The sequence below is a fragment of the Rhinatrema bivittatum genome, chromosome 8 (genome assembly GCF_901001135.1).
Source record: "Rhinatrema bivittatum chromosome 8, aRhiBiv1.1, whole genome shotgun sequence".
In the NCBI taxonomy this organism is placed as follows: Eukaryota; Metazoa; Chordata; class Amphibia; order Gymnophiona; family Rhinatrematidae; genus Rhinatrema; species Rhinatrema bivittatum.
The window spans coordinates 207,816,349-207,830,437 of NC_042622.1; the positions used below are offsets into that span (position 1 = coordinate 207,816,349).

The following is a 14,089-nucleotide window of genomic DNA, read 5'->3' on the forward strand; positions in this document are numbered from 1 at the left end:
AAGCAGCCGGTAATGGAGAAAGAAGACAGCAGCATGAGCCTCCCGCGGCCGATGGGATTCTTCTTTCTTGGCCAGCGGAGGCTGCTGCAGCTCCCATTTGTGCTCGGGGGGGGGGGAAGGAAGTGAGTGAGAGAAAGAGAGAGAAGCAGCCAGCCAGCCAGCCTGTGTGATTGACTGGTCAGAGAGCTGATGTGTGTGTGTATGTGAGAGACAATGAAAGTGATTGCTCAGGGAGATGACTGATGTGTATGTGAGAGTGTGAGACAGTCAGGGAGGTGACTGATGTGTGTGTGTGAGAGAGAGAAAAAGCATGGAAGTGAGAAGTCTGGGTATGTGAGAAAGCATGGGCGTAAGAAGCCTGGTGTTGTGGGGGTGAAAGAAAGCATGGGAGTGAGAAACCTGGGTGAGTGTGCATGCATGAGAGAGAGAGACTGCTTGGTAAGGTGCGTGTGAGAGAAAAAGACTGGTGTGTGTGTGTGAATATGAGAGAATGTGATTCAGGGAATGAGAAGCCTGTGCACGTGGAGAGAACAAGCATGGGAGTGAGAGACTGGTGAGTGAGTGAGTGAGTGTGTGTGTGTGTGTGTGAGTGTGTGTGAGAGAGAGAGAGAGACAGAGAAAGTGATTATGAGAGTGAGAAGCCCATATATGTAAGTAGAACACGGGAGTGGGAAGCCTGTGTGTGTGTGTGTGTATGGCATGAGAGAAACTGTTCAGGAAGGTGACTGGTGTGTGTGTGTGTGTGTGTGAGAAAGTGATTATGAGAGTGAGAAGCCCGTATATGTAAGTAGAACACGGGAGTGGGAAGCCTGTGTGTGTGTGTGTGTGTGTGTATGGCATGAGAGAAACTGTTCAGGAAGGTGACTGGTGTGTGTGTGCCAAAGACTGTTTGGGAGATGATTGGTGTGTGAGAGACAGAAACTGGTCATGGGGGCATGACTGGTATGGTGTGTGTGTGTGAGAGACATAGGCACTAAGGAAGAGGACCATAAGTATAGAGCTTAGCTTCTACTGCTGCTTCTGGTGAGTGCCACGGCCTGCAGGGAAGGGGAGTAGGAGAGCTGCTGGAGGGGGTAAGTAAAGGTGGCTTTTTAAGTTTATTTTTCTTGACTGCCATTTTAATTGTGTGATGTCTGCTTTTTTGAAATATTTTATTGGTGTTTGGAGAATGTTTAATAGTTTTTATGAGTTTTTAATTGTTGGATGTTCATAGCTGTTTTGAAACATTTATTCTGCTTATTAGTATAGTTTTACAATTATTTCTGTGTGGGGATATATAGCTGCTTGCTAGTTCTGTTTTCCTAATAAGAGGTGTATTGGTTTTTAGGACCTGATTTAATATTTGTAGTGTTGCCTTTTCATAGATAGGGTTGCTCCTGTTTGAGTGTATTCCATAATACAGGTGTAACTGTGTGCGGATTAGTTTATGTGCATTACTACAGATCCTGGGAGTATGTTAGGTCGGTTCTGTGTCTGTTACAGAGATGAGATATTTTGCTAGCATGTAAGCGTTTGTATCGGTCTTATTTGTTGTGTTTTCTCAGAGGACATGCATTGGTGGTAAACTGCTGTCTTTTCATAAGTAGGGCTATTGAGCCTGGAAATAGAAGGAGTTTGAGTTGCTGTTACTGAGATGTCACTAGAACCAGAATATCTTTTTTGTAGGGTGAGTTGTATGGGGAATGTCATAATTCTGCTTTACATCCATTATTGTGGGTCAGGGGGGTTCCTGTGGATACAAACTGTACTTTTACATCTAGCCCCGTGACGATCATGGGTCAGTGTGCCATGCATGTGAGAACCTATGGTGAGTTGAGTTACATTCACATTATAAATGTCATAATTAAATGATAAGTGTGCACTAAAATCCAACCCCATCCATAACCCCGCCCCCATATGACCAAAGCCCGCCCTCACCCCACCCTCACGGGGCGAGGGCGGGGCGAGGGGTCACCGCAACATGAGGAACTGTATTGCGGGGTCACGGCATTAGAAAGGTTGAGAACCACTGGGTTAGAGGATAGGCTCTATCCTGATATAGGGCATCCTTCAAGTTTTAGTCTGTCTCCAGTCCACTGTCTGGACTGATCCGGGTACGTACAGGAAAGAATGGATTCTCAAGATGTTTTTAGTCATTGCCTGGACACTTTCTTGGATTTGAAAGTTCATGTCTTCCCGGACTTGGCTAGACAGACCCAAAGAAAGAGGAGTGTTTCTGTTATTATGGTCTAGGGTATTAGAGCTGCGTGCCCTTTTTTTTCTTGTTTCCCTGCAAATATGTTGTAAATACCAGAATGCCTCACATATTTTTCTTGCCTTCATAACTCTCCTCTTTCTTGAGTGAGGAATCTTCATCTGTTCTAAGCTCTTCTCCTATTGCTTAAAATAGAGTGCAATGTTCTAGTACTGTCTCCGTTCACATTGTATAAAGCTCCTCACAATTGCTAGTTTATTTCTGCTATGGTTAAAGGATTACCTGCATAGAGGACTTGGATTATAACAGAATTGCTATATTACTTTTTTGGGGTTCCTTTTTTTTTTCTCTTTATTGTAATTTTTATTTCCTTCCTAAGTTTGCTATTCAAGTGATTTCTTGAAATATATTTGAAATGCATATAAATACATTTTTTAAAAAAGGTCCTGGCCGAATTCACAATGTGCCAAACCTCTTTACATAGTGATAAGGAGAATAACAAGCACTCAATATCCATGTCATCAAGATGAGGGAGGGAAGCCTCAGATGAAAGATGACCCTCTTGAGTAGTAGAGCTGAACTGGATTCCAGAGAAAATTGTGAATGGGTTAACAATCAGACAAGGTAGGAGAAACACACCTGCCTGGGCCAGGCTGAAGCAATGAGGTTAAGATGTGCTTAGTCTTTTGAGTAACTTCTGCTTGACACCAAGATGAAAATCTTTTCCATTTCAAACTAAGCTTTTCTGGTGGAAGGCTTCCTAGCTAATATCACAATATCCTCAGTTTCCTTGGAAAGTGACAGCGATGAGACTAATGAGCGCTCAACATCCATACTGTCAAATTGAGAAAGTTCAGAAGACAAAAACAACCCTCCTTTTCAGTTAGTAAAGTCAGATCAGATCCCATAGGACTGACTGACAACCTGGAAATACGAGAACCATGCTTGCCCAGGCTACACTAGAACATTGAGGCTAAATTATGCCTGGTCTCTGAATGCCTTCTGCCCCATCCTCACCACCAACGGAGGAAAGGCACATAGCAGATACCACTCCATTTAAGCAGAAAAGAATCCAGAGCAGACCTGAACTTACTTTGAAGAATGGAGCAAAATTTGTCAACTATATTGTTTTCTGACACAAACAAGTCGATTGACATAATATAAGAACAAACTGCCATACTGGGTCAGACCGAGGACCCATCAAGCCCAGCATCCTGTACCCAACAGTGACCAATCCGGGCTACAAATTCCTGGCAAGTACCCAAATGCTAAGTAGATCCCATGCTAGTTATGCAAGTAATAGCAGTGGATATTCTCTAAGAAATTGATTAATAGCAGTTAATGGACTTTTCCATGAAATTATCTAAACCATTTTTAAACCCAGCTACACTAACTGCACTAACCACATCCTCTGGCAACAAATTCCATAGGTAATTGTATTTATTTATTTAAATTTCTATACAGATATTAGTAGGGACATCATATCGGTTTACATCAAAAACAAAGGTTGGAAATTACATAAAACAGGGTGGTGGGGAGGGAGAGATAGGAACTGTGAGAGCGTAGGTGAGGTGTATGATGAGTAAAATAGAATGTTCTCCGATTAGTTTTAAATGCACTACTTGCTAACTTCATGGAGTGCCCCCTAGTCCTTCTATTATGCAAAAAAGAGTAAAAGTAAATGTTTCTTACCTGTATAACAGGTGTTCTCACAGGACATCAGGATCTTAGTCCTCACATATGGGTGACGTCACAGGACGGAGCCCAATCACGGAAAACTTCTGTCAAAGTTTCTAGAACTTTGGCCCCTACTGGGCATGCCCAGCATGGCACTAACCCTGCAGCCAGCAGGGGTCCCCCTTCAGTCTTGTTTTGAAAGACCCACCCGCCGGGTTTCGTGAGGACTAACATCCTGCTGTCCTGTGAGAACACCTGTTACAGGTAAGCAACACCTGTTACAGGTAAGCAACATTTGCTTTCTCACAGGACAAGTAGGATAGTAGTCCTCACGTATGGGTGAGTACCGAGCTGAGGATGTCCGAACATGCACCAAATGTACCCAACGGCGTGCAACAGGCACAACAACTGGGGTGGAATTTGGTAGAGGGCATCCGGAACCCTATCGGGCAGGCGGAACGGTGTTGGTACGTCACGTTGGAAAAAGGTTACGGAGGACAGATTGGCCAAAGATGGAATCCTGTCTTCTGGCTTTGTCCAAGCAATAGTGGGCTGTGAAAGTATGGAGTGAGCTCCAGGTAGCAGCTCTGCAAATATCAGGAAGCGGCACCGATCGAAGTGTGCTACTGAAGTCGCCATGGCCCTCACAGAGTGTGCTTTAACACTGTCTTGAAAAGGAATGCCTGCTTGCTGATAGCAAAAAGATATGCAATCCGCCAACCAGGAGGAAAGAGCCTGCTTACCCATAGGTTGCCCTAATTTGTTTGGATGGAAAGAGACGAATAACTGAGTGCTCTTCCTGTGGGCAACTGTACGGTCTAGATAGAAAGCTAGAGCCCGTTTACAGTCAAGGGTATGCAGAGTCTGTTCCCCTGGGTTGGAGTGAGGCCTGGGAAAGAAGATAGGTAGTATGATGGATTGATTAATGTGAAACTCCGAAACTACCTTAGGTAAAAACTTAGGGTGAGTGCGGAGTACCGCCCGGTCCTGCAAGAGTTTAGTGTAAGGCGGATAGGTGACTAGGGCCTGTAACTCACTAACCCTGCGAGCAGAAGTGATAGCCAAAAGGAATAACACTTTCCATGTGAAATATTTAAGGTCACAGGAATGGAGAGGTTCGAAAGGTGGTTTCATGAGCTGACCGAGAACCAGATTAAGGTCCCAAGAAGGGGCCGGAGGACTTAAAGGTGGCTTGATATGGAGCAAGCCTTTAAGAAATCGTGTTATGAGGGGTTGTACCGAAATAGGGACATCCCCGATTCCTTTATGGAAGGCGGCTACCGCGCTGACATGCATTCTAATGGAAGAGGTCTTTAGACCGGATTCTGATAAATGCCAGAGATAGTCCAAGAATTTTGGGATTGGACAGGAAAAGGGATCAAGGGACTGCGAAGTTCACCATGATGTGGCCCCATCTTCTAGACTAACTGCATCAAATTTATACCTTTTGAAGGTGCAGTCTCCAGGCTCACACAGTATTCCAAATGTGGACAAGTGCAAGGTGTTGCATATAGGGAAAAATAACTTTTACTGTAGTTACACGATGTTAGGTTCCATATTAGGAGCTACTACCCAGGAAAAAGATCTAGGCATCATAGTGGATAATACTTTAAAATCGTTGGCTCAGTGTGCTGCAGCAGTCAAAAAAGCAAACAGAATGTTAAGAATTATTAGGAAGGGAATGGTTAATAAAATGGAAAATGTCATAATGCCTCTATATCGCTCCATGGTGAGAATGCACCTGGAATACTGTGTACAATTCTGGTCGCCACATCTCAAAAAAGATATAGTTGTGATGGAGAAGGTACAGAGAAGGGCAACCAAAAAGATAAAGGGGATGGAACAGCTCCCCTAAGAGGAAAGGCTGAAGAGGTTAGGGCTGTTCAGCTTGGAGAAGAGACGGCTGAGGAGGGATATGATAGAGATCTTTAAGATCATGAGAGGTCTTGAACGGGTAGATGTGAATCGGTTATTTACACTTTCGAATAATAGAAGGACTAGGGGGCATTCCATGAAGTTAGCAAGTAGCACATTTAACACTAATCAGAGAAAATTCTTTCACTCAACGCACATTAAAGCTCTGGAATTTATTGCCAGAGGATGTGGTTAGTGCAGCTGGGTTCAAAAAAGGTTTGGATAAGTTCTTGGAGGAGAAGTCCATTAATGGCTATTAATCAAATTTACTTAGGGAATAGCCACTGCTATTAATTGCATCAGTGGCACGGGATCTTCTTAGTGTTTGGGTAATTGCGGCCTGGTTTGGCCTCTGTTGGAACAGGATGCTGGGCTTGATGGACTCTTGGTCTGACCCAGCATGGCAATTTCTTAGGTTCTTATGACTTATATGGGCCAATATTACCTTTCTATTCTGCAGACCATTCTTTTACCTATGCAATCAAGCATCTTTCTAGCTTTTTCCATCAACTTATCCACCCGTTTGGCCACCTTAAGATGATCTGATATGATCACCCCCAGTTTTGTCTCTTGTTTCAAGCACAGAAAAATTTCATCCCACTCCCCAACACTGTATACCAATTTCAAGCTGCTCAAAGTTTTACATAAATGCAATTCCTTTTCCCACACAATGATTCAGTCATGACCTGCACCAAAATATGTGCTGCACATCTACTAATGTTAATAAAGTTTATATATATATATCCACACAATACCAAACTGTGAAATATTATATAAGTAGTAAGTAAAAAACATTGCACCAACTATACCTGTGACGAAAGAGTCTGCTCCATTGCCTTGAAGTCCTTCCCTAACCAATGCATGCCTCTGGAAGACTGAAAATTCCAGCTTTCTACTTGTGCCCCAGGACAATCTGGCAACACTTGAAAGATTTGAAACTCTGAGTCAAGATGTTCGTGGGATTCTTCATTATGAGCAATTTTCATAGATGAGTCAATTTCTGTAGCATTAAATCTCACGGATGACTTGGTTTGCGGGTATCTGTCTGGAGATCCTGGCATAACAGTTGCATCAACCAAGATACACTCTGTGCACTCTGATTTGGCAAATATACTATCAAGTGACCGGGGCCTGGATGTTGCATTTTCAGTAGACCTTGGTCTGGATATCATACTCTCAAGGGAATGAGGCCTGGCTGTCATGATGTCCAAGCAGCTATGTTCAAATTTTACTTCTTTTAATCCAGAGCTTAAAGACTTTGTATTACTTTGCTTTAGCAAAGCTGTAAAATCCCAATTAGAACCTTCCAAAATGTACTTCAAAAATAAATTTCTCTCCAGTTCTAATTCCACTTTCAAATGTCGGATCTGAGCAGCCTGCTCTCCATCAAAGTCCCATCGTAATTTTGACAGTACCTCCTGCAGCTTGCAGTGGCACTCTACAGACCTAGCAGGCTCACTGAGTCTTTTCAAAATACCAGCTTTTCCAGCATAACCCTTGTTTAGCAACTCCTCTGTTAATTGTTTCTGCAGCTCTCTTGCCTGGCGAACTGCAGCCTCCCTTTCCTTTTCCAGAACACTTTGCAACTCCCGTAACTCTGCATCTTTCCAACGTAATAGCTGGCGAATCTCAGCTTCTCGCTCACGTACAAGCAAGTCTTTTAATTGTTTTAGGTCACGAGTTTTTTGTAATTCCCACTTAGATCGCAAATCATCTGCAAGTTTATGTTTTTCTTTTTCTGTTGTTTCTTTAATCTCCTTCACTTCACAAGCAAATCTCCTTTGAATCTCATGATGTCTGAGTCTTTCACTTTCCAAATCTCCTCTCAACTGTTCAATCTCTCGTCTGCATTCATCCAAAAGGATACTGTCAGATTTTTTGGGTGAAAAACGAGAACTGTTAGCACTGTCTTTCTTCATAGTAAAGAGTTCAGCCTGGGATAATCAGCAGGAAGAGATGTAGCATGCAGATGGACCTATGACAGTATTCATACATAGGAATAGCAGCATGCACGGTTCAAGCTGTAGAATATGAAATGCAATAATGCTGTTAATTCAACCAAAATATTAACAGAAATCCTATAACACACCTGTATTACATGGCATATTCCACATTAACACTAAATATAGAAGAGGGCAAAATAAATAGATTCAGAACACTTGTTTTAGCATTAATATGAACACAGCATCAGACAAATAGTGGTGCTTAATATTGTAATATCCCATCTCTTGCCTCGCAGTAGACTATAGCCTGTCCTGGGGACCCCACAGCCAGTCGGGTTTTCAGGATATCCACATAAATTTACATATACTGAGTCTCCATGGTATACAAATATGTCTCATGCATATCCTGAAAACCCGACTGGCTATGGGGTCCCCAGGACAGGTTTGGGAAGCCCTCCTATAGATGTCAAACAATAGCACCGCAGGTTCTGATAATACATATTCCACATTAATACATGAACTGGAGTTTAACAAATATTTTCACATGGTCAATTTTGGAAAAATATATTTTAAACATGGTCCATCATTTATTTATAAATTATGCTGACCTTATACAAGTAGAGGAGTAGCCTAGTAGTTAGAGCAGTGGGCTATGAACCAGAGAATCCAGGGTTCAAATCCCATTGCCATTCCTTTTGACCTTGGGAAGTCTCTTTAACCTCTGTTGCCTCAGATACAAACTTAAGGGGATCATTTAACTAAGCTCCCATAGACACAGAATAGGAGAAAACTTTTAGTGACTAGGCCTCTTAGATTGTAAGCCCTCTGAGGATAGGGAAATACCTACATTACCTGGATGCAATCTGGTCTGAAATGCCAAAAAGTGGAATATAAATAAATACATGCAGCTCCCAATGGATTCACCAATTTTAGAATTTGTCATATGAGAGATTTTTAATTGGTATTACAAAGAAGCATATATTTCTGGAGTATCTGACTTGTGCTTTCCTTTTGTGCATTTTATTTTGTTTGTGGACAGCCTTAAACCTGTCACTACATAAGCTTTCTACTTTACAAAAAGCAAGTTTGCTTACCATAAACCGTGTTTTCCGTAGATAGCAGATTGAATTAGTCTTACTGTCTGGGATGTCCGTCCGGGCGGCTCCAGGCGAAACTGCTCTCTAGATATATAGAGCTTTCCTCTGTGCGCCTACGTAGCAGATCCTGCAAGACTGCCCCACTATCCTCAGTTAAGAAATCATAGATGAGCAGCAAACAGAAAAATAAATAAGAGTAGATAGAAAGGATGAGAAACTGTCCAGGGCGGAGGGCAGGAACACATGGCTAATTCATCCAATCTACAGAAAACACCATTTATGGTAAGCAAATTTGCTTTTTCCCCCATCGATAAGCAGGACGAACTAGCCATGCTGTCTGGGACTCCCCAGCTAAGGGTAGATTAAGCATACTGTTGACTATGTCGCAAGGTGACATTCTTCTCTGTCGTCATGCTGCAGATGTTCAGTGTGTGAAAACCCGCCCGTTGGTGAACAGCTCTGTGTGCAAGTGGCATAGTGTAGTATCGCCTGCTCCATAGCTGCATCTCATCTTTGTTGTTGGAGGCATTAATGAGATGTGAAGGTATGTAGAGAGGGCCAAGTCACCGCTTTACATATTTCTTGAACTGGCATGTTGCGAAGATGAGCTAAAGAGGTTGCAATGGCTCTGAGCTGATGTACCTTAACCTTGAATTTTTCCTCTTAGAATGAACTTGAGGGTATGTAGGTCCAAGATGGTCTGTAATCTTCCACTCTTTTTTGGGATGAGGAAGTATTGAGAATAGAATCCTCAAGTGTGCTGTCATCGAGGTATCAATTGGATCGCTTGAGTAATGGAGAGATTACTTACCTGATAATCTCGTTTTCCTTAGTGTGGGCAGATGGACTCATTACAAATGGGTATAGTGTGCTCGTGCTAGCAGTTGGAGACGGATCTGACGTCATCACGTGGTACATATACCCCTGCAGGAAGTGCATGTGCTCAGTAATCTTCCTTGCAAAAGCTTTATGGATATATGTGTGACTGACTGATCAATTAACTGAACATGATTAACCTGACTGATTGACAGTAGCTGGAGACCGCCAGTGTTCTCAACCGGAAGGCGTTGACACCCGGCAGGGTGGATGCCCAATGTCAGAAAACATGGCTTACCTTGAATCGGTGAATTCCCATGTATATCGGCAGCCGGGCGGGATGCTGAGTCCATCTGCCTACACTAAGGAAAACGAGATTATCAGGTAAGTAATCTCTCCATTTCCTAGCGTGAAGCAGATGGACTCATTACAAATGGGATGTACAAAAGCTACTCCCGGACTGGGTGGGAGGCTGCCCGAGGTCAGTTTAGGATTGCCCTTGCAAATGCTGTGTCCTCCCTGGCCTGGACGTCCAGATGGTAAAATCTGGAGAAGGTATGGAGGGAGGACCACGTTGCCGCTCTGCATATCTCTGCAGGCGACAGCATCCTAGTTTCTGCCCAGGAGGCCGATTGCGCTCTGGTAGAGTGAGCCTTGACCCGTAGAGGTGGTGGTTTCCCCGCTTCTACGTAGGCCGCCTTGATAACTTCTTTGATCCAGCGAGCAATTGTTGCCTGTGAGGCCGCTTCTCCTTGCCTCTTCCCGCTGTGAAGGACGAACAGGTGGTCCGTCTTTCGTACTGCTTCCGACATTTCCGGGTATCTGGGCAATAGCCTGCCGATGTCGAGATGGCGCAGTATTCGACCTTCTTCCGACTTCTTCAAACCTTCCGTGGTTGGCAAGGATATGGTTTGGTTGAGGTGGAAGTGCGAGACTACCTTGGGTAAGAAGGAAGGATCCGTGCAAAGATGGATAGCCCCTGGGGTGATCCTGAGAAACGGATCGCGGCAGGACAGTGCTTGTAGCTCTGAGATGCGGCATGCTGAACACACTGCCAGCAAGAACACTATCTTCAAGGTTAACAAATGGAGGGACAGGCCTCGGCGGGGTCTGAAGGCAGGTCCTGCTAGAAATTCCAAAACTAGGTTGAGGTTCCACAGGGGCACTGGCCACTTCAGTGGCTGGCGAATGTGTTTGACTCCTTTCAGGAAACGTGAAACATCTGGGTGTGGCGCAATGCTGTTGCCGTCACTCCTGGGGCCGTAGCAGGATAGCGCTGCCACTTGAACCTTGATTGAATTGAGGGACAGACCCTTCTGAAGCCCATCTTGCAGGAAATCCAAAATGATGGGGATTTTAGCAGCATGTGGATTGGTGCTGCGAGTTTCGCACCAGGCTTCAAATACCCTCCAGATCCTTATATAAGTTAGTGATGTGGAGAACTTGCATGCTCGGAGGAGTGTATCTATTACCGGCCCCGAGTATCCCCTTTTCTTCAGTCGAGCCCTCTCAATGGCCAGACCGTAAGAGAGAATTGAGCTGGATCCTCGTGGAGGATGGGACCTTGTCGTTGCAGGTCCCTGTGAGGGGGCAGGGGTATAGGATCCCCTGCCAGTAGTCTTCTCATGTCTGCGTACCAGGGTCTTCTTGGCCAGTCTGGGGCCACTAGAAGAACTAGGCCTCTGTGCCGCTGAATCTTGTGTATAATGGCGCCCAGCAGGGGCCATGGGGGAAAGGCATATAGCAGGATCCCCTGAGGCCATGGCTGTACCAGGGCGTCGATCCCTGGGATAGAGGATCTCGCCTGCGACTGAAATATCTGGGTACTTGAGCGTTGGACCTGTCCGCTAGTAGGTCCATGCCCGGCGTCCCCCACTGATCCGTGATCATCTGGAAGGCCGTGGACGACAGCTGCCATTCCCCCGGGTTTAGGCTTTCTCTGCTGAGGAAGTCTGCCGTGGCGTTGTCCTTCCCGGCGATGTGGACGGCGGAGATGTCCTGGAGATTTGTTTCCGCCCAAGCCATCAGGGGGCCTATTTCTAAGCATACCTGTCGGCTTCTGGTTCCGCCCTGTCGGTTGATGTATGCCACCGTGGTGGCATTGTCCGACATCACTCTGACTGCTCTGTTGCGAAGTCTGTGGGCAAATCACAGGCATGATAACCTGACTGCCCGTGCCTCTAGTCTGTTGATGTTCCACCCCGACTCTTCTCTGTTCCACCACCCTTGGGCGGTTAGTTCTTCGCAGTGTGCTCCCCAGCCGCTCAGGCTGGCATCTGTAGTGAGCAGGGTCCAGGTCGGAGAGGACATTTTCGACCCCTGGCTCATGTGGCCGGGCTGCAGCCACCATCGTAACTGATGCCGTACTCTGGCCGGTAGAGGTAGATGCACGGTGTAGTTCTGTAATCGTGGGCTCCACCGAGATAGAAGGGCGCGTTGTAACGGTCTCATATGAGCCCGCACCCATGGTACCACTTCCAGAGTGGAGGCCATTAGGCCGAGGACCTGTAGGTAATCCCAAGCTGTGGGCCGGGTGACGCTCAGCAAAGTCTGCAAACGATTCCGGAGTTTTAATTTCCTCTTGGAGGTCAGGCTGACTGTCTCCATGGGTGTTGAATCGGACTCCGAGGTATTCCAGCGACTGCGAAGGCTGTAGGGAACTCTTGTGTTGACTACCCATCCTAGGCTTTCCAGAAGAAATATAACTCTGTTGGTTGCCCGGTGATCTCCTCCGGTGATTTTGCCCTGATCAGCCAATCGTCTAGGTAGGGATGGATGAGAATTCCTTCCTTCCTGAGTGACGCCGCCACCACTACTATTACCTTGGTAAAGGTCCGCGGCGCGGTGGCTAACCCGAAGGGTAGAGCCCAGAACTGAAAGTGTTGTCCCAGGACTTTGAAGCGTAAGTAGCGCTGATGATCCCCGATGGATTGGGATATGCAAGTAAGCTTCTGACAGATCCAGGGATGGGAGATACTCCCCTGGCTGTATGGCACTTTGGACTGACCACAGAGTTTCCATACGAAATCCTGGGACCCTTAAGTGCCGGTTGACTGACTTGAGGTCCAGGACGGGTCTGAAGGTGCCCCCCTTCTTGGGCACGATGAAATAAATGGAGTGATGCCCAGAATTTATCTCCCATGCAAGCACTGGGATTATGGCTTTTAGGGACAGGAGCCTTCCCAAGGTAGCTTCCAGCGCCGCCCTCTTGAGGGGCAGACAAGTAGATTCCACAAACTTGTCCGGAGGGAGGTGAAGGAAGTCCAGGTAATACTCTTCCCGGACAATGGCGAGGACCCACTGGTCCGAAGTAATCTCGACCCACCTGCGGTAGAATAGGGTTAGCCTGCCCCCTATGGCTTCGTCCCCCCGATGGGTCGGCTGATTCTCATTGTGGGGTGCGGCCGGGACTAGAAACCCGAGCCGGTTCCCCACTTGCTGTGCCTGGTCCGAAAGGACTGGTTCCTGGTCTGAGAACGAGGTGCTTGGTAGCGAGTCCTGTAAGGGTTGAAGCGTTGAGAGCTTCTACCTCTGGATGGCCTAGGAAAGGGGCGCTGGTTCCTCCTTGACTTGTCTTCTGGTAGACGGGGTAATGGAGAGGCGCCCCATTTGTTAGCCAGATTCTCGAGGTCACTGCCGAACAGGAGGGATCCCTTAAAGGGCATTCTGGTAAGGCGCGTCTTGGAGGATGAGTCGGCCGACCAATTTCGCAGCCAGAGCTGTCTCCTGGCTGCCACTGAGGATGACACTCCCTTGGCTGCCGTACAAACTAGGTCGGAGGCAGCGTCAGTAAGGAACGAGAGGGCTGATTCCATTTCTTCTCCCGGGGTGTTGTTCCTGGCTTGTGATAAACAGGAACGCGTCACCACGGTGCAGCAGGTCGCAATACATAGGGACATGGCTGCTACCTCAAAGGCTTGTTTCAGAATAGTGTCCATGCGCCGGTCATGTGCATCCTTGAGGGCCGCCCCTCCCTCCACCGGAATGGTGGTGCGCTTCACAATTGCGCAAACTATGGCGTCTACCTTGGGACACGCCAGCAGCTCCTTGGTTGCCGGGTCCAGGGGGTACATGCCAGACAAGGCCCGACCCCCTTTGAATGAGGCCTCCGGCGCATTCCACTCGAGATCGATTAGCTGCTGTGCTGCTTGTAGGAGGGGGAAATGGTGGGCCGTTTGACAAGGCCTTCCAAGCAGGAGGTTCAGTCTAGGTTCCCCTGGGGTGCCATGGCCCGGGATAGCCAGCTCAGACAGGCATTGAGAGACCAGGTCTGGGAGATCCTCCTTAAGAAAGAAGCGTCTCATGGTTCGATACGGCTCTATCCCCGAGGGAAGTTCTCCCTCCTCGGGGAGCTCTTCTTCTTCCACAGAGCAATCTGAATCCCCATAAGTGGGGCTTCCGGGTGGCGGGTAGCCGTGCCTAAGTCTTGAGGGTCCAGGGGTAGGATC

The 14,089-nt window shown here is 46.5% G+C and overlaps 1 protein-coding gene across 1 annotated transcript in view; it reads right to left on the bottom strand.

Annotated features, from left to right (window-relative positions):
- The window catches only part of TSPOAP1 (TSPO associated protein 1), a 1,024,985-nt gene that overhangs the window by 983,086 nt on the left and 27,810 nt on the right, over nt 1-14,089 (bottom strand). Inside the window, exon 2 of the mRNA XM_029613537.1 lies at nt 6,595-7,806. Within this exon, the coding sequence (XP_029469397.1) occupies nt 6,595-7,704 (1,110 nt within the window). The 5' untranslated portion in view covers nt 7,705-7,806. The remainder of the gene's footprint in view (nt 1-6,594; nt 7,807-14,089) is intronic.